The 22,156-nt window shown below is 43.3% G+C and overlaps 1 protein-coding gene across 4 annotated transcripts in view; it reads left to right on the top strand.

Moving 5' to 3' along the window:
• Positions 1–21,826, top strand: part of LOC121980412 — a 30,186-nt gene extending 8,360 nt beyond the window's left edge. For 2 of the 4 annotated variants that reach the window (XM_042532438.1, XM_042532436.1), the window contains exons 8-12: positions 19,553–19,604; positions 19,682–19,791; positions 19,886–20,014; positions 20,334–20,423; positions 20,509–21,826. In XM_042532438.1, coding sequence (XP_042388372.1) covers positions 19,553–19,604; positions 19,682–19,791; positions 19,886–20,014; positions 20,334–20,423; positions 20,509–21,018 — 891 coding nt within the window. In that variant the 3' untranslated portion in view covers positions 21,019–21,826. Of the gene's footprint in view, positions 1–19,552; positions 19,605–19,681; positions 19,792–19,885; positions 20,015–20,152; positions 20,245–20,333; positions 20,424–20,508 lie in introns of all 4 variants that reach the window. The other 2 variants (XR_006111528.1, XM_042532437.1) reach the window with 2 other exon arrangements.
• Positions 21,827–22,156: the final 330 nt, after the last annotated feature.

Here is a 22,156-nt window from a genome sequence, read left to right as displayed (position 1 = left end):
ATGTAGATGTATGAATTGGATGGTGTTGAACAATATACTTTATTTGTATATATTAAATTATTTTATTGCTATAAATATTTTATTATTGTTAGAATAAGTAAAGGGGTATTTTTGTCTTTTGGTGTATATCTTCTTTTCTATATAAAGGCCTAATTCGTGGTTCTCAATACACGAGATTTTAGGTTTTGCTTTGAACATGGTATCAGAGCCAAAACTCTAATTTCTTTCCCTAGTTTTTAATTTTAGGTTTTTGTCGTGCGACGTCTATCTCCACAGGACCGCCGTGACGCCATCCCTCTCATCGCGATCTCCTGCTGCAATCTCCTGGCGTGCTGGCTCTGCTTTCTTCTCACTGGTTCGGAAATCTCTCCTCTCCTCGCCATCTCGTAGCCGCCGAGCCATAGCAGAGGTCGCGTTCTCCTCTCTCGCCTGTGGAGCACGTCGCGCCGCCTTTCTCGCTCCGCCCTCCGGTTGCCTCTACGATCTGCCAAGGCCGCGCACGAGGAGATCTGCGAGATCGCACCTCCTCTCCTTCAAGCTCAACCTCTCCTGCATTAAGTCGTCATGCTCGCGATTGTCGCCGCCCGCGCCCTCTTCTTCGATCTTCAGCTCTCCCATCGCTTCCGCTTCTGTTGCCGTTTTCGCCTTTGCTTCCTCCGCCGCTTCGATTGCCGCCGGCGCCGCCGGTGCGATTTCTTCATTTGTCCCCATCCGGAATGGGTTCTTGAGTTGGTACCTCCGGATGATCGAAGCGCACCCTCTTACAACCAAGAGCCTCACACAACCTCCTTTTGGGCAACGCCGCGACAGGAGAGTAGGGTTGTTATTCCACATATCAGCAGTTCCCTCTTGCGACGCCAAGTTTCCTTTCTCTAAGCAGCCGCTGTTTTTCTTCTGCTATATGTTCATCTTGCTTTGAACATATATGATCACAGGGCCAACTTAATAAAGCCCTTGCAGAACCTGTAGAAGCTCTTCTTGATGTAGCTGCTGATGATACCTGGTCCTCAATAAAAAAATCTTCTTCAACGAGAGACTGAATCAGCAACCTCTGGTTTTTTTTCTTCTGCCCTGTCACCAGCAGTCCACAAGCTCTATTCATGGCTACGTCCAGTGCACCAAAACTAGATACCTCAATCTTTACCAACCATAATACTGCACCTCTTTCCTCCGAGCAGTTGGACGGTAAAAATTATATTTCCTGGGCATCTCACATTGAACTTTGGCTTGTTGGACAGGGTTATGAGACACATCTCACTCAAACTGAAGAAAATATTCAAGTCGCCGATCTTCCTCTTTGGAAGAAAGTTGATGCTCAGTTGTGTTGTATTATCCGAGCCACCATCCATCCATCTCTTAGAAATGTCTTCCGTACTCACAAAACTTGCAAAACTGTTTGGACACAGGCTCAACAACTCTTTACAAACACCTCTCGGCGCCTCTATCAAGTTTGTGAAGATCTCATGACCATCCTCAGCACCCATCAGATTAAGGATTCAATGTCAACTTATCTGGGTTCAGTCTCTAGCCTTCTTTGTGACTTTAATGAACTGCTCCCACCTGCGGCCAATCCTGTTGAAGAGCTTGAAAATCGGAAGAAATTTATTATGTTTCTGGCTTTATATGGTCTGCCCACAGATTATTCTCATGTCCGTGACCAGATCCAGGGCAGCCTCATAGAAGCTACCATGGACAACACCTGGGCGACTCTTCTCCGTGTCTCGGCCAAAGTCTTGACGATGCCTTCTTCATTCTCCGTCGACTCGTCGACTTTGGTCTCTCGACACAACAACAAACCTCCACCTCGCAAGGGTGGCAAAGGGCGTCCTTGGTGTGATCATTGCCACCGACCGGGACACACAATTGATAAGTGTTGGAGTCTACATGGTCGACCTCCTCGCGCTGCTCAGATTGTTCAGAGTTCTGTTGCTCCCTCAGCTTCTGCTTCACATTTAACACCGGAGTCGACCCCACTACCTTCCTATAATGACTTTCTAAAATGGTTTGAGGATCGTCAGACTTCTGATTCCACTGCTACTGTTGCACACGCTGGTAATTCCTTTGCCGGCATATCTCGTTCTTCAGATTCTTGGGTTCTTGATTCAGGGGTCACTGATCATATCACTGGTAATGATTCCCTATTTTCTTCTCTTACTACTTCTGGTAATTTGTCAATGGTCACCATGGCCAATGGTTCCCAAACTCAATCCCAGGGTATTGGTATTGTTCATCCTTCTTCATCTCTTTCAATTCATAATGTTCTTTATGTTCCCGGAGCTCCCTTTAATTTGTTGTCAATAAGTCAACTTACTCGATCTCTTGATTGTGTCATTTCTTTTACTAACACGTCTGTTTCCTTACAGGACCGGAGTACGGGGAGGATGATTGGCTTCGGATGTGAATCTCGTGGCCTGTATCGGCTTCAACAACCCTCTTTTGTTGGTTCGGCGGCGGCATCTCCACTTCTTATTCATGCTCAGTTGGGACATCCAGGTCTTAATAAGTTAAAACAATTACATCCTAGTCTTTCTCACTTAGAGTCCTTATTGTTGGTGCAATTTCCAGTAGGTCAAGGTTGACCTAGTTGACCAAGCGTAAACCTTGGTCATGATTTCGATGTTTGACAATACAGAAAGACATGTAGACATGGACAATGCAGGTGCAGCTGTCCATGCGAAGAGATACTGATCAGGGTCTGATCAGGTTGGATGAAGAAGAATCAAGTAGGTCAAGGTTGACCGGATACTTGACTGGGAAGTCTTAACTGGGATGTTAGGCAGTTCGTAAAGTCCTGGTGAGTGAAGTCAGGCAGTTCGGAAAGTCCTGGTGAGTGAAGCCAGGCAGTCAGGAAATCCTGGTGAGTGAAGCCAGGTGAAAATCCTAGTGAGTGAAGCTAGGTGAAAGTGAAAGTCCTGGTGAGTGAAATCAGGCAGTTGGAGAAAGTCCTGGTGAGTGAAGCTAGGCAGTTGGGAAGACCTGGTGAGTGAAGCCAGGCAGTGGGAAAGTCCTGGTGAGTGAAGCCAGACAGTGGGAAAGTCCTGGTAGGTGAAGCCAGGCAGTTGGAAAGTCCTGGTGAGTGAAGCCGGGCAGATTGGAAATTCTGGTGAGTGAAGCCAGGTGAAAATCCTAGTGAGTGAAGCTAGGTGAAAGTCCTGGTGAGTGAAGCCGGGCAAGGGAAAATCCAGATGGATCAAGGGTGATCGGATATCTGGTGTTGAGAAGGTCAAGTAGGTCGAGGGTGGCCGGATGCTTGACACGAAGAAAAAGTCCAAGTGGGTCGAAGGTTGACCGGACACTTGGTGGGAGTCTTAGCGGTCGAGTGGCGGATGCTAAGCATGATGTACCAACAGTTCAAGTTGACGGATGTTGGTTTGGAAGGCTTAGGACTTGGTTTGGGCAAAAGCCAAGCTACGGATCGATCGATGTCATCGTATTATATTGATGGGAATGGGCTAACGGTCATTGAGTGGTTGGGTCGATAACTAAACGATGTGCTCTCATGAGTCGATCGAGATATAGAACCGAAGGGTCGTAGCAACAACCCCCAGGGGAGAATTCATGGGTGGTCTAACAAGCCCATGCTGATCCCAGAACCTGCCGATCGGGTTGGGCTGATCGAGAGAGGGGGAGCAGAGCTTCAAGTGAGTCCTGTCCGTCTTGAGGATGAGGCTCATAGAGTCATTCGATCAGCATGGCCAATCTTGCGAGATTGAGCAGCTTGCTGCTGCAAGTTCTTCTGCGACTTTCTTTGAGCTCTTAGTTCTGAAGCTTTTGTGAGCTTCCACTGGGACAGTGATCGATTCTTTATTCTTTATTCTTTGTTGTGGTTGGATCCGAGAAGCTGCTGCTTCATCCGGTCGAAGAGAAGGCAAGTAAGCAAAGGTGTTTCATACATTTGTATTGTATTTTGCTTCTTGCTGCTTTCTACTCCTGTATTGTTTTTACAAAACATTGTGGCGAGGTTTCTCCACCCAGAAGGAGTGTTACATTAGCCGGTTCTCCGGGGTCTCATCCACCGACGGATTGATTGGATTCGTCCACCTTACGGACACGCCGAGGAGTAGGAGTTTCATCTCCGAACCTCGTTACATCGACGAGTTTGAGGTTTGCTATTCTTCATTTTCGTTTCTATTCATTTTATTTCCGCTGCGCTAACCCTAATCGTAGAAAGAAACGGAAGATTTGGGGTCGGCTATTCACACCCCCCTCTCTAGCCGCGATCATCGATCCTAACAAGTGGTATCAGAGCGAGGTCGCTCTTCGTTGGATCAACACCCGGGGGAGCACGAGCTAGAGAATGGAGTTATTTGGGGAAGACGTCACAATTCCACCTTTCTACGATCGCGACGACTTCGCGTTTTGGAAGGTAAGAATGAAGTACTTTCTTATGACTAACCTTGAAAATTGGAGTTGTGTTCAATTAGGTTTCAAGCCTCCGATGGACAAGAAAGGAGAAACCTTAGAGAAGAAGGAGTGGACCAAGGAACAAGTCCACCAATCCCTAGTCAACGATGAGGTATTGAAAATTTTTGAATTTTCTTTACCTAATGATGTTTTGTATAGGATAGGTGGATACAACAATGCCAAGGAGTTGTGGAACAACTTGGCTAAGTTCCATGAGGGGAACTCCACTTCAAGCCATGAAGAGGAGTCAAGTGAGCCAAGGAGTTCACATCATGGAGGCATGGATTTAGAGGTTGAGGGCTACTCAACATCTAAGGAAGAAGAGGAGGAGAGTTCCTCTTCAAGAATGGAGCAAGGGGAAGAAGCTTCTATCTCCAGAAGGGATGAAGAAGAGAGCTCACATCCATCCTCAACCCTAGGTAACTCAAGCCATTTAATTTCAAATAAATTACACATAATGTGCTTTGAGTGTAGGGAATTTGGGCATTACAAGAGTAAGTGTCCAAAGAGGATTAGGAAGACTCCACCGGCGCCAAAGGTCAAGGAAGCCGGAGTCCCGACACGCAAGAGCAAGGAGCACGTGGTGTGCTTTCAATGCAAGCGAAGGGGACATTATCGGAGCCAATGTCCGAAGGGGAGGCAACCTCACAAGGACAAGAAGACGAGCACATCGATAGGGGGAGCTAAGGCAAACCCTAAGGTAATCTCTAAGGCACATTATTGCAATAATAATAAGACACATGCTAGTAGCCTTATTGCTATTGTTAATAATGGTAAACATGATAACATTAGAAATCGATACACATGCTTAGGTGCCAAACATGTGAGCCTAGATAAGGATAACACTAGGAAAGCCAACCCTAGAATTAACCCATCTAAGGCTAAGGAAAATCTAGGTAGAAATCCAAAATCATCTAGACATATGCCTAGGAATACCTCAAAGAAAAATGATAAATTAAAGCTTGAGGTATTAGAGAAAGAAAATCAAGTCTTGAGGTCAAGACTTGACTCTCTAGAAAAGGCTCTTGAGGATTTGACTCTAGAGTCTAGGGGTCAAAAACCCAAGTCCAAGGACAAGAAAGGTCACAAACCTAAGTTCTAAGTGGTCAAGCCCACTTACCATGATGTTCCATTCGATTATGAAACAAAACCTAGGACTAGGAAGACCATCACCAAGGTCACAAGGGGAGTCACCTCTAGAGTTGATCTTGATGAGTCCCAAATGACCAAGGCTTCAAAGCCTAGGAGGGTCATTAGAAGGGTTGCTAGGGAAGTCATCCCTAGTGAATATTTAGTGAACCCGATGAGCTCAAATAGGTATTGGGTTCCTAGGAACGTGATTTCATCACGCTAGATGAGTTAGGGTGTGCCAACCTTACTTGAATAGGTAGTTAACCTAATCATGGCAAAAGGTGGCACTTTAGGAATTTTCAAGGTGTAATCAAGCCTTGGAAATGAAATGGAAAATTATTCCTAAGGTGTTTAGGATATGCCAATCACAATTGAAGAGTTTTCTAGGGTCAATCTAATTGGCACATAGTGATCTAAAAATCCTTAGTATATGATTTTAGGTCTAATACACTTAGGAATATGGATTTTATGGCAAAATGATCAAAAATGGCAACTAAGGCTAGAGTTAGGTATTTTCTATACCTTTACGTGTTATTTGCCATATATTGCTTGCCATATGCCATGTCATGACATCATACTTAATTTATCATCATTTGAAATGTCATGATAATGCTTAAGTTATTTATATGTCATTCTCTAGTTAAGTTTCACACTTTATGCCATGACATCATGACATTGGCACATGTTTTCATTTATGATACTATTTTATGCCATGTCATCATCTTTTGCATTTATAATCAATTAATTTGATTTAAGGACAAAAACATAATTTGATATGGAAATCAAATTGTTGTTTAGAAAATGCATGAGAACTTAGCTTAAGATGACCTAAACCCATATCTCACATCAAAATTGACTTGAATGTATTTGATACACCTTAGATGTGTGTGAGATATTAGGATTGTGAGTTAGGATCAAGGTGCATAGTTCTTGTACCTAGATAAGCCTAATTCTAATTGGGGATCATAGGGAAAGCTTGTGTACAAGTCATGTACATTTAGCCCTAAGATTGTGGTCCCAAATTAAAGGGTTTAAAATCATTTTAAAATTGATTTGAAAAACCTTGATGAAGCTTTTCTAGTGATAGCATTCATCATTGAGCAAAGTGATACAAAGAGTGATTAACTTTGAGCTATTTCAAAGACTTTTGAACTTTGTATCAAGATTTGAAAATGGAAGTTATTTTCATAGAAAACTATTTTTCCATGATAGTATATGTTATGAGGAATGTATCCTCAAAATTTTACAATTTTTGAAATTTTCTGTGATTTTCTAGAGGTTTCTGAATTTCGGGAGAAGAAAAATTCAGAAATCAGAAATCAGAGGTCGTGGACCGATCAGGAGGTTCCCTGATCGGTCCAGGTCTGTGTGGATCGGTCACTGGACCGATCCAGAGGGAGCCTGATCGGTCCGGTGGCCGATCAGGCGTCTTGCTGAAATTCGATGGTTGTCTGAAATTTCAGCTCGGGAATGGTGTTTTAGAGTTTCTAAAGGTTTGAAACTCTCCAAGACATTGTTGATGCAATGGTCAAGGGGGAGTTGACCTTTAGGGGGAGTTGTCATGAGTGATATGGGATTATCACTAAATTGACTATTGGCATTAGTATCGAGGGGAAATTAAGGGTTTCAATGAAAGGTATGGGACTTTCATTAGGAAGAAACTCTTGACCTTGATTCACTCTTTTTGATGTGTGTCAAAAAGGGGGAGAATGGAGAATGTCTAGAGAATGTTCAAGGAAGAACATTGGAGTTAGTGGGAGAGTTTGTTGATCACAACGAGTGAAGTTGTGAACAACGATAACTTACTCTTCAGGGGGAGAGTTTGTTGATGTGTGCCAATAGGGGGAGAATGAAGAGTTTAAGTTAGGCCTTCATTATCTAAGAAGGAGGTTGCCTTCTTAGAAGGAGAATGTAAGGTTGTAACTTATGTTTCATTACCTAGTGGCATGAAGAAAGTTGAGGCTATTGGATTAGCCTAACTTAAAGGTATTGTCAAACATCAAAAAGGGGGAGATTGTTGGTGCAATTTCCAGTAGGTCAAGGTTGACCTAGTTGACCAAGCGTAAACCTTGGTGTGGTTTCGATGTTTGTAGAAGCATGTGAACATGGACGATGCGGTGCGGTTGTCCGTGCGGAGAGATCTTGATCGGTGCGATCGGGTTGGATGAAGAAGAATCGAGTAGGTCGAGGTTGGCCGGATACTTGTTGGGAAGTCTAATCGGATAGTAAAGTGAAAGTCACAGTGAGTGAAGCCGGGCGGTTCGGAAAGTCACGGTGAGTGAAGCCGGGTGAAAATCTGGTGAGTGAAGCGGTGAAAATCCTAGTGAGTGAAGCTGGGTGAAAGTGAAAGTCCCGGTGAGTGAAGCGGGCGGTTGGAGAAAGTCCGGTGAGTGAAGCTAGGCGGTTGGGAAGACCTGGTGAGTGAAGTCGAGGCGGTGGGAAAGTCACGGTGAGTGAAGCGGGACGGTGGGAAAGTCTGGTAGGTGAAGCGAGGCGGTTGGAAAGTCTGGTGAGTGGGCCGGCGGATTGGAGTGCAGTGAGTGAAGCGGTGAAAATCCTAGTGAGTGAAGCTGGGTGAAAGTCACGGTGAGTGAAGCCGGGCGAGGAAAATCCAGATGGATCGAGGGTGATCGGATATCCGGTGTTGAGAAGGTCAAGTAGGTCGAGGGAGTGACCGGATACTTGCACGAAGAGAAAAGTCAAGTGGGTCAAAGGTTGACCGGACACTTGGTGGGGAGTCTTAGCGGGTCGAGGATGACCGGATGCTAGTCAAGAGTCGAGGTTGACCGGATGTTGGTTTGGAAGGCTTGGGACTTGGTTTGGGCAAAAACCCATCGGATCGATCGGTGGATCGATCGGTGATCGATGGTATCCGGATCGATGCGGTGACCGATCGGTAATCAGCGATAGCCTCGAGTGTTATCGATCGGTCTGCGGACCGATCGTAAACAACGATCGAGAAGGCGAAGTTCGGGAGAAAAGCATCGATCGGTCCCGAGACGATCGGGGTCTTCGAGACCGATCGGGACATACCTTTGATCGGTCCGGCTCTTTGATCGGTCCCAAGACCGATCGAGGGGCGGTGTGACCGATCGGGTTGGAGCTGATCGGTAACTATCTTGGCTCGCATGCGGTCTTACATCTTCTTACATCTTACGGCTTCTTCGCAGGTGGATGCAGGTATAAAAGGAGATCGAGGGCGACTCTCTCAAACGCTTCTTCTTCCTCTCTGTTTCTTCTTGCTGCTGCAAGTTCTTCTACGAGCTTTGCTGAGCTCTTCGTTCCTGAAGCTTTTTGTGAGCTTCCACTCGGCTGGGACCAACTGATCAGTTGCTGTTGCTGTTGTGGTTGGATCCGAGAAGCTGCTGCTTCATCCGGTCGAAGAGAAGGCAAGTAAGCAAAGGTGTTTCATACATTTGTATTGTATTTTGCTTCTTGCTGCTTTCTACTCCTGTATTGTTTTTGCAAAACATTGTGGCGAGGTTTCTCCACCCAGAAGGAGTGTTACATTAGCCGGTTCTCCGGGGTCTCATCCACCGACGGATTGATTGGATTCGTCCACCTTACGGACACGCCGAGGAGTAGGAGTTTCATCTCCGAACCTCGTTACATCGACGAGTTTGAGGTTTGCTATTCTCCGCTTTCGTTTCTATTCATTTTATTTCCGCTGCGCTAACCCTAATCGTAGAAAGAAACGGAAGATTTGGGGTCGGCTATTCACACCCCCCTCTCTAGCCGCGATCATTGATCCTTATCTTGTGAGTCGTGTCAATTAGGTAAGCATGTTTATTGTTCTTTTTCTCCTCGTATTGAGAGTTGGGCTATGTCTCCTTTTGCTTTGGTTCATTCTGATGTTTGGGGTCCGAGTCGTGTTTCTTTTACAATGGGGTCAAGATATTTTGTTACTTTTATAGACGATTTTTCCCGTTGTACATGGTTATATTTGATGAAGGATCGTTCAGAATTGTTTTCTATTTTTGAATCCTTTTTCCTTGAAATAAAAACTCAATTTGGTACTTCCCTTCGAACTTTACAAAGTGATAATACACGCGAGTATTTGTCTACTCAGTTTCGTACATTCTTAACATCTCATGGTGTGTTGCATCGCACGTCTTGCCCTCATACCCCTCAACAGAATGGGGTTGCACAACGCAAGAATCGTCATCTCCTTGAAACCACTCGGACTCTTCTTCTCCATTCTCATGTCCCTCATCAGTTTTGGGGTGATGCCGTACTTACTGCGTGTTATCTCATTAATCGCATGCCTTCTTCCACTCTCCAGGGTAAGATACCTCATCAGGTACTTTATCCACATCAGTCCCTTCATTCTCTACCACCTCGGGTCTTTGGTTCTATTTGTTTTGCTCATGCTCTTGATCCCGGTATTGATAAACTCTCTCCCCGGTCTCATAAGTGTGTCTTCCTTGGGTACCCACGGTCTCAGAAAGGGTACAAGTTGTTGGTGCAACATCCCTCAGGTCAAGGTTGACCTGAGTGACCAAGCTGAGTCTTGGTTTGAGTTTAGATGTTTGACAATAAGAAATTGATTGAAGAAGAGTCAAGTAGGTCAAGGTTGACCGGATACTTGACAGGGAAGTCCTGGTGAGTGAAACCAGGTGAAAACCCTAGTGAGTGAAGCTAGGTGAAAGTCCTGGTGAGTGAAGCCAGGCAGAAGGAAAACCCTAGTGAGTGAAGCTAGGTGAAAGTCCTGGTGAGTGAAGCCAGGCAGAAGGAAAACCCTAGTGAGTGAAGTTAGGTGAAAGTCCTGGTGAGTGAAACCAGGTGAAAACCCTAGTGAGTGAAGCTAGGTGAAAGTCCTGGTGAGTGAAGCCGGTAAGGAAAACCACAATGGTGAAGCTGGGTGAAAGTCACGGTGAGTGAAGCGGTGAAAGCCTAGTGAGTGAAGCTGGCGGATGGAAAACCCTAGTGAGTGAAGCTGGGTGAAAGTCCCGGTGAGTGAAGCAAGGGATGACCAAATGGATCGAGGATGATCGGACATCCGGTGTTGGGAAGTCCAGTAGGTCGAAGGATTGATGGATACTTGCACGAGGAAATCGATGGAAGTCCAGTAGGTCGAGGGTGACGGATACTTGGCATGAATAGAAAAGTCTAAGTGGGTCAAAGGATTGACCGGACACTTGGTGGGAAGTCCTAGCAGGTCAAGGGTGACCGGATGCTAGGCGTGATGTACCAACAGGTCGAGGTTGACCGGATGTTGGTTTGAGAGGCTGGAACTTGGTTTTGGGCAAAACCAAGTGTTGGATCGATCGGATCGATCGAGGGCTGGATCGATCGGTGGATCGATCCGGGCTTCCTAGAGATCCGAGGACTGCGGATCGATCCGTGGATCGATCCGGATATTCAATCGATCGGTGGATCGATTGGGGCGAGTCTGGATCGATCCGTGGATCGATCCGTGGATCGATCCGGGCGTTTCGAGCATAGGCGCTGGATCGATCCGTGGATCGATCCGAAAGCCTCCCGATCGATTGGGAACATTCGAATCGATCGGGATCGCCGTTAAGCGTCGATAAAGGCCGCAGCGTTCATTTCCTTGGCGTCTCTTCACCGTTTCATCTCGGATCTTGCGACTCCTCGGCCTCTCAAGTTCGTGATCGCCATTCTTGAAGGTTCTTGGAAGCTCTCCGAGTCAAGAGGTGGAAAGGCAAGAAGAAGCTAGGGTTAGGGTTTCTGCATTCATTGTAAGCTTTGTGCTTGTATTTTGTTTCCCTTTCCTTCTTCTTGAGAGTCTTGTAGGGCTTCTCCGCCTCGGTAGTTATAGAGGAGTGTGTTTCATAGTGGAGGGTGCGTGCGTGGTGTGGATCCTTGGATTAGTCACCTCCTTTGGAGGTGGATACCAAGTAAAATCCTAGTGTTAGCGTGGTTGTATTTGTTTACGTATTTTCCACTGCGTATTCTTGAAGAAACAATCAACGAGCAACGCCAAGCACCGAGCTAACGCGACGAGCTATTCACCCCCTCAGCTACTTTTGGTCTAACAGTGGTATCGAGGCGAGGCCGCTTTTCACGGAATCATCGGGAAGGGTCAAGCATAACAAGAAAAGCTAGAGGGTGAAGAAGTTGGAGCAAATTCTTGAGTTCAAGATTTTATCAAGCTCAACTTCAGATGCAATTCAAGATGGACTTGGATTTGACACAAGGTGACTCCACCATACACTTACAAGTTTGATTCTTGGAAATCAAGAATCGAAAATTTTCTTATGATGGAGATAGAGCAATGGTTTGCTCTTATGGAAGGCTTCAAGACTCCAAGACAAAGGGCAAAGTTCTCAAGAGGAGCAAGTGGAGCCAAGAGCAAGTCCAAAGGTGCGAGGCCAATGACAAAGTGACCAAGCTTTTGGTCAATTTATTGCCAAACCATCCTTCGCAAAATTGGAGAATTTGAAGACGCAAAGGAACTATGGAGCAAATTGGCGAAGCTTCATGAAGAGATCCCCTGCAGCAAGAAGAATCCAGGGAGGGTGACTCTTTGGAGCAAGATCGAGGAGGACTCGAGGTTGAGATGCTCAACCTCAGAAGAAGAAGAAATCGAGCTTCATCCTCAAGGAATGCGAAGGGAACAAGGAGGAGCATACTCCTTGTTTCATATTCAAGATGATGAAGCCTCCACCTCTGGGATCGAGGGAGAGCATCCTTGGTGACGCCGGATCGAGAAGAAGGAGAAGTTTCTACATCCGGTCAAGAGATGAAGAGATTGAAGAAGCTTCTACCTCCACGAGTCAAGAAAAATCAAATGGAGGAGAATCAAGATCGGATCAAGAGGAAGCTTCACCTCCGGATCCAAAGGAAGATGCCACCCCTACGAAGGTATAAACATTTCATTAATAATAAAATCATATTATATGCTTTGAATGTGGGAACATGGGCACTATGAGGCAAGTGCCCCAATTGGCCGAAAAGGGCGAATGGCACAAGGAAAGGAAGCTCAAGGAGACCATCCGGACAAAGAAGAGCAAGGGCACATTGTGTGCTTCTCTTGCAATCAAAGGGGCATTACGAGTCAATGCCCCAGGGGAAGAAGATGGTCAAGACTCAATTAAAGGGGGAGCCTCCAAGGTAAAGAAGAAGGTAACATTTATTGAGCTGCCCCTTACATTATGGTGAAAAGCATGATAGTTCTAACTTTTATCATTTTAATGCAATTTACCATAAGAATAGAAAGCATGAGGGCTTTAAAGAAAAACATGTGGCTCTTGCCAAAACTACCCAACCTAAGGTTAGGAAGGTAGATAGACACTTGGGCAATAACTCTAAAGATTTTAGATACAAGCCCAAAAACAAATATGCTCGTGAATCAAATGAAAAATTTAAAACTAAGGACTTAGTGATGAAAATCAAGTCTTGAGGTCGAGGCTTGATAAAATGGAAAGGACCCTAAAAGGATGGAAAATATCCTAAAAGGCAAAATGAGCATAGCCTAGGTCTAGGAGCACAAAGGTCATCTAATGGCCATAGAGGTTTGGGATACAAACCAAAGGCTAAGAAGGATGTGCCCTCTTACTATAGAGTTCCATATAGTTATGGAACAAACCCTAGGTCTAGTGGTCAAGCCAAGAATACTAGGGAAGTCATCCCTAAGAGTATTTTTGCAATAAATGTGACTAAGACTTCAGAAGTCTAAGAAAGTCACAGAAGGCTCTGAGGAAGCTATCCTAGAGTTGACCTAGAAAGCGTGACCCGAGGCTTACAGAAGCCCAACAAGGTCACTAGGAAGGTATCTGGGAAGTTATCCTAGTGAGTACCTAGAGCATCAGGAGCACCAATAGGTGTTGGGTTCCTAGGAGCATCTTCTCTACCCCATAGATGGGTTAGAGAGTGTCAACTCCGATTAGAAGGGTAGTTAACCTAACTTTGAGGAAATTGACACTCAAGGAGCATTTTCAAGGTTTTAGTTAACCTTTGAAAATGAAATGGACCTATTGATTATTTCTTGAAAGAGTAACATGTGTCTATTGGTGGAAAAATTGATTTTATCTTAAAAAGGCACAAATTAGAAAAATGTAAGAAATACCAAGTTGGGATTTTGGTATTTTCTTAGTGCTACTCTTGTGGAAAAATGAAATATGCCAACATTTGAGGATATGTTTAATTATTAAGTGGCATAAACAAATCAAGGAAATTAGAAATGCCAATTTAGGCTTTGACATTCTCTTGAAGCACTTTAGGGAAATCTAGGTTTAAGTTGTAAGTTTAGCTAAGACTTTAAGGATACTTAGATAGTTAATCTAGGTATATTTTATTTATGTTAAATCTTGCCATGATTGTTTGCCCATCATATGCCATGACATCATGTCTAGTTTTGCATTCATGTTTTATTATGAAAAATCCAAAAATACCATGTCATGACATTCATACATCATGTAGTTATAGAATATTTTTCTTTTGAAAATTATTTTATTTTGATGTATGTCATAACATTATCATGCATTAAGTTTAATTCCTTGTAATTAAGGACAAATGGCATTTAACAACAATTATTGACAAGTGACATCCTAGGTGGATGTCTAATATTTCTAAAATGCCTAGATAGATATGCATGATCCCTAGATTAGGGCAAAAACCAAAATCTACATCTCACAAAGACTATAAGGTGACTTGTATGTGATTAGTGCACATTAGATACAAGTGAGATGTTAGGATGATGAACAAAGCTCAAGATGTTGATTTAGTGCATTCTTTTGAGTTTTTAGGTTCATCAAAACACATAGTTATGTGTTTTCCCATCATTGGGAAAGCTAATGTACAAGTCATGTGCATTATGCCCAAGGAACATGATGGGATATTGGTTTTGAAAATGTTTTAAAATGTTTTTGGAAAACCTTGGTGAAGGCTATCTTTTGATAGTAATCACCATTGAATAGTTAGACACAAACTTGAAGAAAAACACTAAAGTTTTTGCAAGTTTTCAAGTTTGTGTCAATCTTTGAAAATATGATGTATTTTAATGAAAGCTATTTTTCCATGATTAAGTATGCCTAAATAATGTCCTCGAAATTTCATGATTTTTGGATTTTGTAGAATTTTCTAGGGGTTTAAGTTGAGTGAAATGGAATTTCAGCAACTATCGAGCTCGATCGATCCATGGATCGATTGGAGTGCCGAATCGATCCGTGGATCGATTCGGAAAGCAAGTCTCCCGCGAAGCTGATTGGATCGATCGACCGATCGATCCGGTGTCTGAATCGATCGGTGGATCGATTGAAAAGGTTCAATCGATTGAACCCAACTCCAATCGATCCAAGTTGCTGATTTTGGCTGGGAAGTGATTTCAGCATCTTTGAACCTCTTTGAGTCTAGGTAACCATTCCAAACTCCTAAAATACATTTGTATACATCTAAAGGGTGTTTTCGTGTGAAACAAGGATGGATTGGTTAAGGAAGGCTTTATTGAAGTTAAGGTTGAGGTTTGTTTCAAATTTTGAGTATTTGAACCTCAAAACTTCTAAATTTGGGTTTCCTAAAGGTTTAGGGATTCCAAGTCATTGTTGGTGCAATGACAGAAGTCACCACCATGTCTTTAGGGGGAGGGACTCTTTAAAGACATGAAAAATTACTTTTCATGAACCTTGGAAGGTGGTTAACCTTCTTTAAAGAAAATGCTCATGTATGAGCTTTTGAACTTGAAATGGGGAGTGGATATCCTCATTATTTCAAGTGGGAACTCAAGTGGTTAGATAATGCTCAAGGTTGGGTATTTGTCTACATTGAGGGAGAAGTTAAGGATAAATGAAGGGTATGGGACCTTCATTATCGTGTTGATCACAACGAGTGATGTTGTGAACAATGATGAGTAACTCTTCAGGGGGAGAGTCGTCAACAAATGGATTTGTTGATTTGTACCCAAAATTGGGGCATGGGTTGATGTGTGCCCAAAGATGGGTTGATGTGTGCCAATAGGGGGAGAATGAAAGGACCTATGAATGGGTGTAAGTTAGGCTTTCATTACCTAGAGGGAGTGTGCCCTCGTAGGGGGAGAATGAAGAGCTTAATTTATATGTTCATTACCTAGTGGCGTGAAGATTGAGGCTATAGGATTAGCCAACTTACATGTAGTATTGTAAGTGTTATTGTGGTATTGTCGAACATCAAAAGGGAGATTGTTGGTGCACATCCCTCGGTCGAGGTTGACTGGGTGACAGTGAGTCTTAGTTTGAGTTTAGATGTTTGTGATAAGAAATTGATTGAATAAAGTCAAGTAGGTCGAGGTTGACGGATGCTTGACAGGGAAGTCTGGTGAGTGAAACCGGTGAAAACCTAGTGAGTGAAGCTAGGTGAAAGTCCCGGTGAGTGAAGCCGGGTAGAAGGAAAACCCTAGTGAGTGAAGCTGGGTGAAAGTCTGGTGAGTGAAACCGGTGAAAACCCTAGTGAGTGAAGCTGGGTGAAAGTCACAGTGAGTGAAGCCGGGCGGAAGGAAAACCTAGTGGTGAAGCTGGGTGAAAGTCTGGTGAGTGAAGTCGGTGAAAGCCCTAGTGAGTGAAGCTAGGCGGATGGAAAACCCTAGTGAGGAAGCTGGGTGAAAGTCCGGTGAGTGAAGCCAGGCGAGGAACGAATGGATCGAGGATGATCGGACGTCGGTGTTGGGAAGTCAGTAGGTCGAAGGATTGTTGGATACTTGGCGCGGAAATCGATGGAAGTCAGTAGGTCGAGGGTGACGGATACTTGGCATGAATAGAAAAGTCTAAGTGGGTCAAAGGGATTGACGGACACTTGGTGGGAAGTCTAGCGGTCGAAGGGTGACCGATGCTGGGCGTGATGTACCAGCAGTCGAGGTTGACCGGATGTTGGTTTGAGAGGCTTGGAACTTGGTTTGGGCAAAAACCAGTGTTGGATCGATCGGTGGATCGATCCGAGGCTGGATCGATCGGTGGATCGATCCGGGTCTTCCGGTCAGAGCACCTCGATCGATCCGTGGATCGATTCAGATGTTCAATCGATCGGTGGATCGATTGGGGGTTGCCATGCGCGATAGCGCTGGATCGATCCGTGGATCGATCGGCAGCTAGCTGGGAAGATCGATCCGTGATCGATCCAAAGCCTCCCGATCGATTAGGAACATTCGAATCGATCGGGATCGGCCGTTAAGCGTCGATAAAGGCGCGGCGTTCATTTCCGGCGTCTCTTCACGTTTCATCTCGGATCTTCGCCTCCTCCACGGCCTCAAAGTTCGTGATCGCGGTTCTTGAAGGTTCTTGGAAGCTCTCCAAGTCAAGAGGATCAAGGCAAGAGAAGCTAGGGTTAGGGTTTTCTGCATTCATTGTAAGCTTTGTGCTTGTATTTTGTTTCCCTTTCCTTCTTTTTGTACCGAGAGTCTTGTAGGGCTTCTCCGCCCTCGGTAGTTACCGAAAAGGAGTGTTTCATAGTGGAGGGTGCGTGCGTGGTGTGGATCCTTGGATTAGTCACCTCCTTTGGAGGTGGATACCAAGTAAAATCCTAGTGTTAGCGTGGTTGTATTTGTTTCTGTATTTTCCGCTGCATATTCTTGAAGAAACAATCAACGCCAAGCAATGCCAAGCACCGAGCGAACACAAGTGTTATTCACCTACTCTTCGTCGGTACTTCATCTCTGCTGATGTCACATTCTTTGAGTCGGTTTCTTTTTTTGGTCCTTCCACTCCACAGGCCGAGGTTTCTCCCACTCCACTTGCACCAGTGACTATCTTTTATCCTCCGGAGGTGCCTCTATCATCTCCGGCCTCGTCTCCTCCTTTGCATGTTTATCAGCGTCGTCCTCGTTCTGCTTTGCCGCCGACCAACACTGACACTGTTGTGGGCACATCTTTGGAGCCGAGTCCTTCGCCGTTTCCTCCGGTCCCATCTCCTGACTCTGATGTTCCTATTGCACTTCGAAAGGGTATGCGTTCCACTCGTAATCCTTCTCCTCACTATGTTTCTTTAAGCTATCATCGTCTTTCCTCATCCTATTATTATTGTCTGTCTTCCTTGTCTGTTTCTCTTCCAATGACTGCAGGTGATGCTTTTGCCCATTTAGGATGGAGACAGGATATGCTTGATGAAATGAGTGCCTTACAGAGCAGTAGGACTTGGGACCTCGTTCCTCTACCTCCTGGAAAGTCAGTAGTTGGTTGTCGATGGGTGTTTACGGTGAAAGTTGGTGTAGACGGCACGGTTGATCGGCTTAAGGCTCGTCTTGTCGCTAAAGGCTACACTCAGGTATTTGGATTGGATTATGGAGACACATTTTCTCCTGTTGCCAAGATGTCTTCTGTGCATCTTTTTTTGTCTATTGCTGCAATTCGTCATTGGCCCCTTCATCAGTTGGACATCAAAAATGCATTCTTACATGGTGACCTGCTCGAGGAAGTCTACATGGAGCAACCTCTGTGTTTTGTTGCTCAGGGGGAGTCTTCTGGTCTTGTATGTCGCTTGCGGAAATCTTTATATGGTCTCAAGCAGTCACCCAGAGCATGGTTCAGTAGATTTAGTACCGTAATTCAACAGTTTGACATGACTCGAAGCGAGGCTGATCATTCTGTTTTTTATCGTCACTCATCTACTGGTTGCATCTATGTAGTGGTTTATGTTGATGATATTGTCATCACAGGTAATGATCATCTTGGGATTTCACAAGTAAAACAACATCTCTTCAAACATTTCCAGACAAAAGATCTTGGCAAACTCAAATATTTTCTAGGGATAGAAGTGGCACACTCTAAAGATGGAATCATTATATCCCAAAGGAAGTATGCAATGGATATTCTGGAAGAAACAGGAATGTTAAACTCGAAGACAGTCGATAATCCCATGGATCCTAATGTCAAGCTCCTACCAAATCAGGGGGAGCCTCTTTCAGATCCTGAACAGTACAGGCGATTGGTAGGGAAACTAAGCTATCTTACTGTCACTCGTCCGGATATCTCATTTGCAGTAAGTGTAGTAAGTCAGTTTCTTAGCTCTCCATGCAAAGAACATTGGGATGCAGTGACTCGCATTGTTCGATATATCAGGGGTGCACCAGGAAAGGGTTTTTTATATGAAGACAAAGGACATACTCAAGTCGTAGGATATTCTGATGCAGATTGGGCAGGATCTCCCTCTGATAGAAGATCCACTTCTGGATTTTGTATATTTGTCGGAGGTAACCTTATTTCTTGGAAAAGTAAAAAACAAAATGTTGTGGCAAGATCCAGTGCAGAGACAGAATATCGAGCTATGGCTATTGCTAGTCAAGAACTTATATGGTTAAAACAGTTGCTTCAGGAACTAAGGTTTGGAGAGGTTACACAAATGTCACTCATATGTGACAACCAGGCCGCTATGCATATTGCCTCAAATCCAGTCTTCCATGAGAGAACAAAGCATATTGAAGTTGACTGTCACTTTGTCAGAGAGAAAGTCATATCTGGAGAAATATCTACTAGTTTTGTCAACTTAAATGATCAGCTAGCAGATATATTCACTAAATCACTTAGAGGTCTCCGGATTGACTACATATGTAACAAGCTTGGTGTGTATGATCTATATTCTCAAGCTTGAGGGGGAGTGTTAGAATAAGTAAAGGGGTATTTTTGTCTTTTGGTGTATATCTTCTTTTCTATATAAAGGCCTAACTCGTGATTCTCAATACACGAGATTTTAAGTTTTGCTTTGAACAATTACTAACTGCACATGTCCTCACATACTGCATATGCCGCCATATGCTTTTTGAATCTTTGGTTACAACAATATGGCTGACAATTACAACCCTCAATCTATTATGATTATTCCAATGCTGGTGATCAACTGTTAGTGACGGGAAATAATCCACAATTATCAGCATGCCATAATAAATGGAGAAGTTGCAGAAAATGGAACTGCTTGTTATAAATCAACTTTTTTGTTTTATTTTATTTTTTAATAAGATAGAGGCTAGATGAATTTTCTGTCACTTTATCAACTTGATATTTCAGTTGATTTTAGTTCTTAGACAACAAATTCCTTTTCCTCCAAATTACAGAATTAATGGCTTCTAGCTTATGTAAAATTTTCTTCTTAATAGGTCTTGTCTCAATATAGGTGGCCTGAGTCACTAGAGGTTGATTTTGTGTATGGTGAGATTCATTAGCTGATTTTTAAGTTAGATAATAGATAATGCCTCATCTTACTATCATTTTGTTATGTTGTAAAGGTGCATCCTCAATTGGAGCTTCAGTCGATTTGCCCTTTTTTTCTGCTTTCGCAGCTGCAGCTGGGAAAAAATCCTGTTACTATCCTGATTCTGAGGAGTCTGATCCTGAAGTACTATTCTCTTATCTCTTTATCAAACTGTTTTGTTTTTTTTCTTATGTTGTCTTCCATTTGTTATTTTGATACTATTTTTAAATCATTCCAGTGGGGTCACTGGAGTATAGCTAATGAGCTAAAGCGACCATCTATTAAGATCTTGTTCCCCACCATTGAACGAGTTAAAAATGGGCACTGTGGCATCCACAGTTCCAGACGCTTGCTCTCTCTTTCAGAGGTTAACCATTTTATTGTGTTCTTCAATAGTTACAATTGTATTTTGGACCTTTTATTTTTCTTCCGAGTAATTACTGGCTTACTAGTAACATTTTTCTGTTTCCAACTGTGGACCTCTCACAATGATTATTTCTCCAAGGTACTTAATTCACCATGTGACATCTTGTTGTCTACATGTGGTTTGTTGCCTAGTCAGGCTACCCTTTTTGCTATTGCCACTGAAAATTTTAGGTAGATTTGTTAAGTTATCAGCTGTAATATAAGGAGTGATTTGCAGCTTGACTAAATTTTTTTGACACTGAATTGCTACTGTTACCCAGAAAACTTGGCAAAGGCTAAAAATTGCTGGTATATTTCATGATGCTGTTCCTCGTCCATGTGAAAGAGTAGGGTACCCAATGCACGTCAAGGTACTTTCACCAGATATTAATTTGCTTCTGTTTTTTGCATAATTCTATGTATCTGTTGTCTGTTACTGAGTGTGAGTTGCTACAGCTAGCCCAGAGACAATTCCTGTCGGGAAATGGAATGACCACATTTGGCTGGATATATGTTGGATCACACAACTTCAGTCCTGCTGCTTGGGGACGTACCTTGCTACCTTCATCCAAATCAAAGGTTTCTGAAGCTTCTACTACTACAAAATTGCATATCTGTAACTATGAGCTCGGAATGATCCTGATTGTTCCCCCAACTGACCATTCCAAAAGAGAGAGTGTCAATAACTTTAATCTTAAGGATATTATTCTTCCATTTGTGATGCCTGCACCAATATACAAAGATGATGATAGGCCTGCAACAGCACAGGCCATGCGTGAAGCCTTGTCTGAAGCTACTCTTCAGTCTCTGCCACATGATTCTTTACCAGAAGATGGTATGGAAGATAAGGATTTCCTTGGAGAGGAGGAAATGTTTGAGGAACCTATCTTTCCCAATGAGGAGAACGATGAAGAGAGAGTTTATGCAGAGATGCTTTGGAGCCAGGTTGACTCTTCTGGAAGTTGAACTATATGAACCCCATCAATTTGTATGACCATTTGGTTTTAGGGATCTTTCTGCAGAAGATATGAGCTCTGGTCAAAGTTTGGAGAATTCTCAGGGCGCCAATTGAATCTTATCCAAAGATTTGCTGAGCCTTCTTGCAGTTAGTGATTCTTTGGGTGCTATTGATGCAAGTACTGAATTCTTGAGACATTTTGAGCTGCATTTACATATGACTAGGATAAAATGGGCTCCTGAAGGAATGTGAATGTGTTGCTTGGGTTATGCTGTCTTGGAAATGAACAGTGAATTCCTACCTCGAATCTGTACAAATATATTTGTTTTCAGTAAAAAAATGAATGTATGCCTAGAACCTTGATCCAGACCCAAGTTGGTACATGAATGAGGATCTTGCACAAAGACAATGCGCAAACTGATTTTCTGATACAGTTTGAACAGTTCCACTTTGCTCTATAAAAGGTATAGTCAGTAGTGAGAATATAATCAAATGAGTTATGTATCTATATTCTGACTTTTTTTTTTTCTTGTGTATCCATTTCATCAAATGAGTTATGTATCCATATTCTGTCCGATTATTCTCGTGTTGACCTTCTGCACAAGCCAACTGTTCGAGAAATTAGTGTCTGTTTGGGAAATTAGTGTACTAAAGTGAGCTTATTTGTACATACTGAGGTTTGCAATTGGGTAGTGCCTAATTTGATTGGATTTGCCAGGGTATATTTGCAACCAATCATTGTTTATGCATATTCAAGTTATTGCAACCCGGAAACTCTCCTATTTGCTATAAGTGTGCTTTGTTTACAACTCAAAACCAACCACGGATGTATTGTTGTAAATACAAGAGTAGCTACTTTGTTAAGGTGGCATGACAGACCTGATTATTTTTGTCAAAAGTGTAGAATTTGGCTTTGTAAGTTGAATTTGTGATGACCTGATCCAGATCGCTTAAGCTAGGTTTTGGTTTGAACATGCGCTGAGTGATAGCCGTTGAGCTAAACTCGATGAAAAATTATAACATTATTTTGCTTTGTTTATTCTAATGTCCTCGGCCTGTTCTATGCTAGTTTCATTGATATTATTACATAACGTTAGATAAAAAAAAGGAACCCAGCTAGTTTGGTCATCAAGAAAATTGGGAAGT

This window comes from Zingiber officinale, chromosome 5A (genome assembly GCF_018446385.1).
Source record: "Zingiber officinale cultivar Zhangliang chromosome 5A, Zo_v1.1, whole genome shotgun sequence".
In the NCBI taxonomy this organism is placed as follows: domain Eukaryota; kingdom Viridiplantae; phylum Streptophyta; class Magnoliopsida; order Zingiberales; family Zingiberaceae; genus Zingiber; species Zingiber officinale.
The sequence above is the reverse complement of the archived record's forward strand: the minus strand, read 5'-3'. Positions and strand labels throughout refer to the sequence as shown.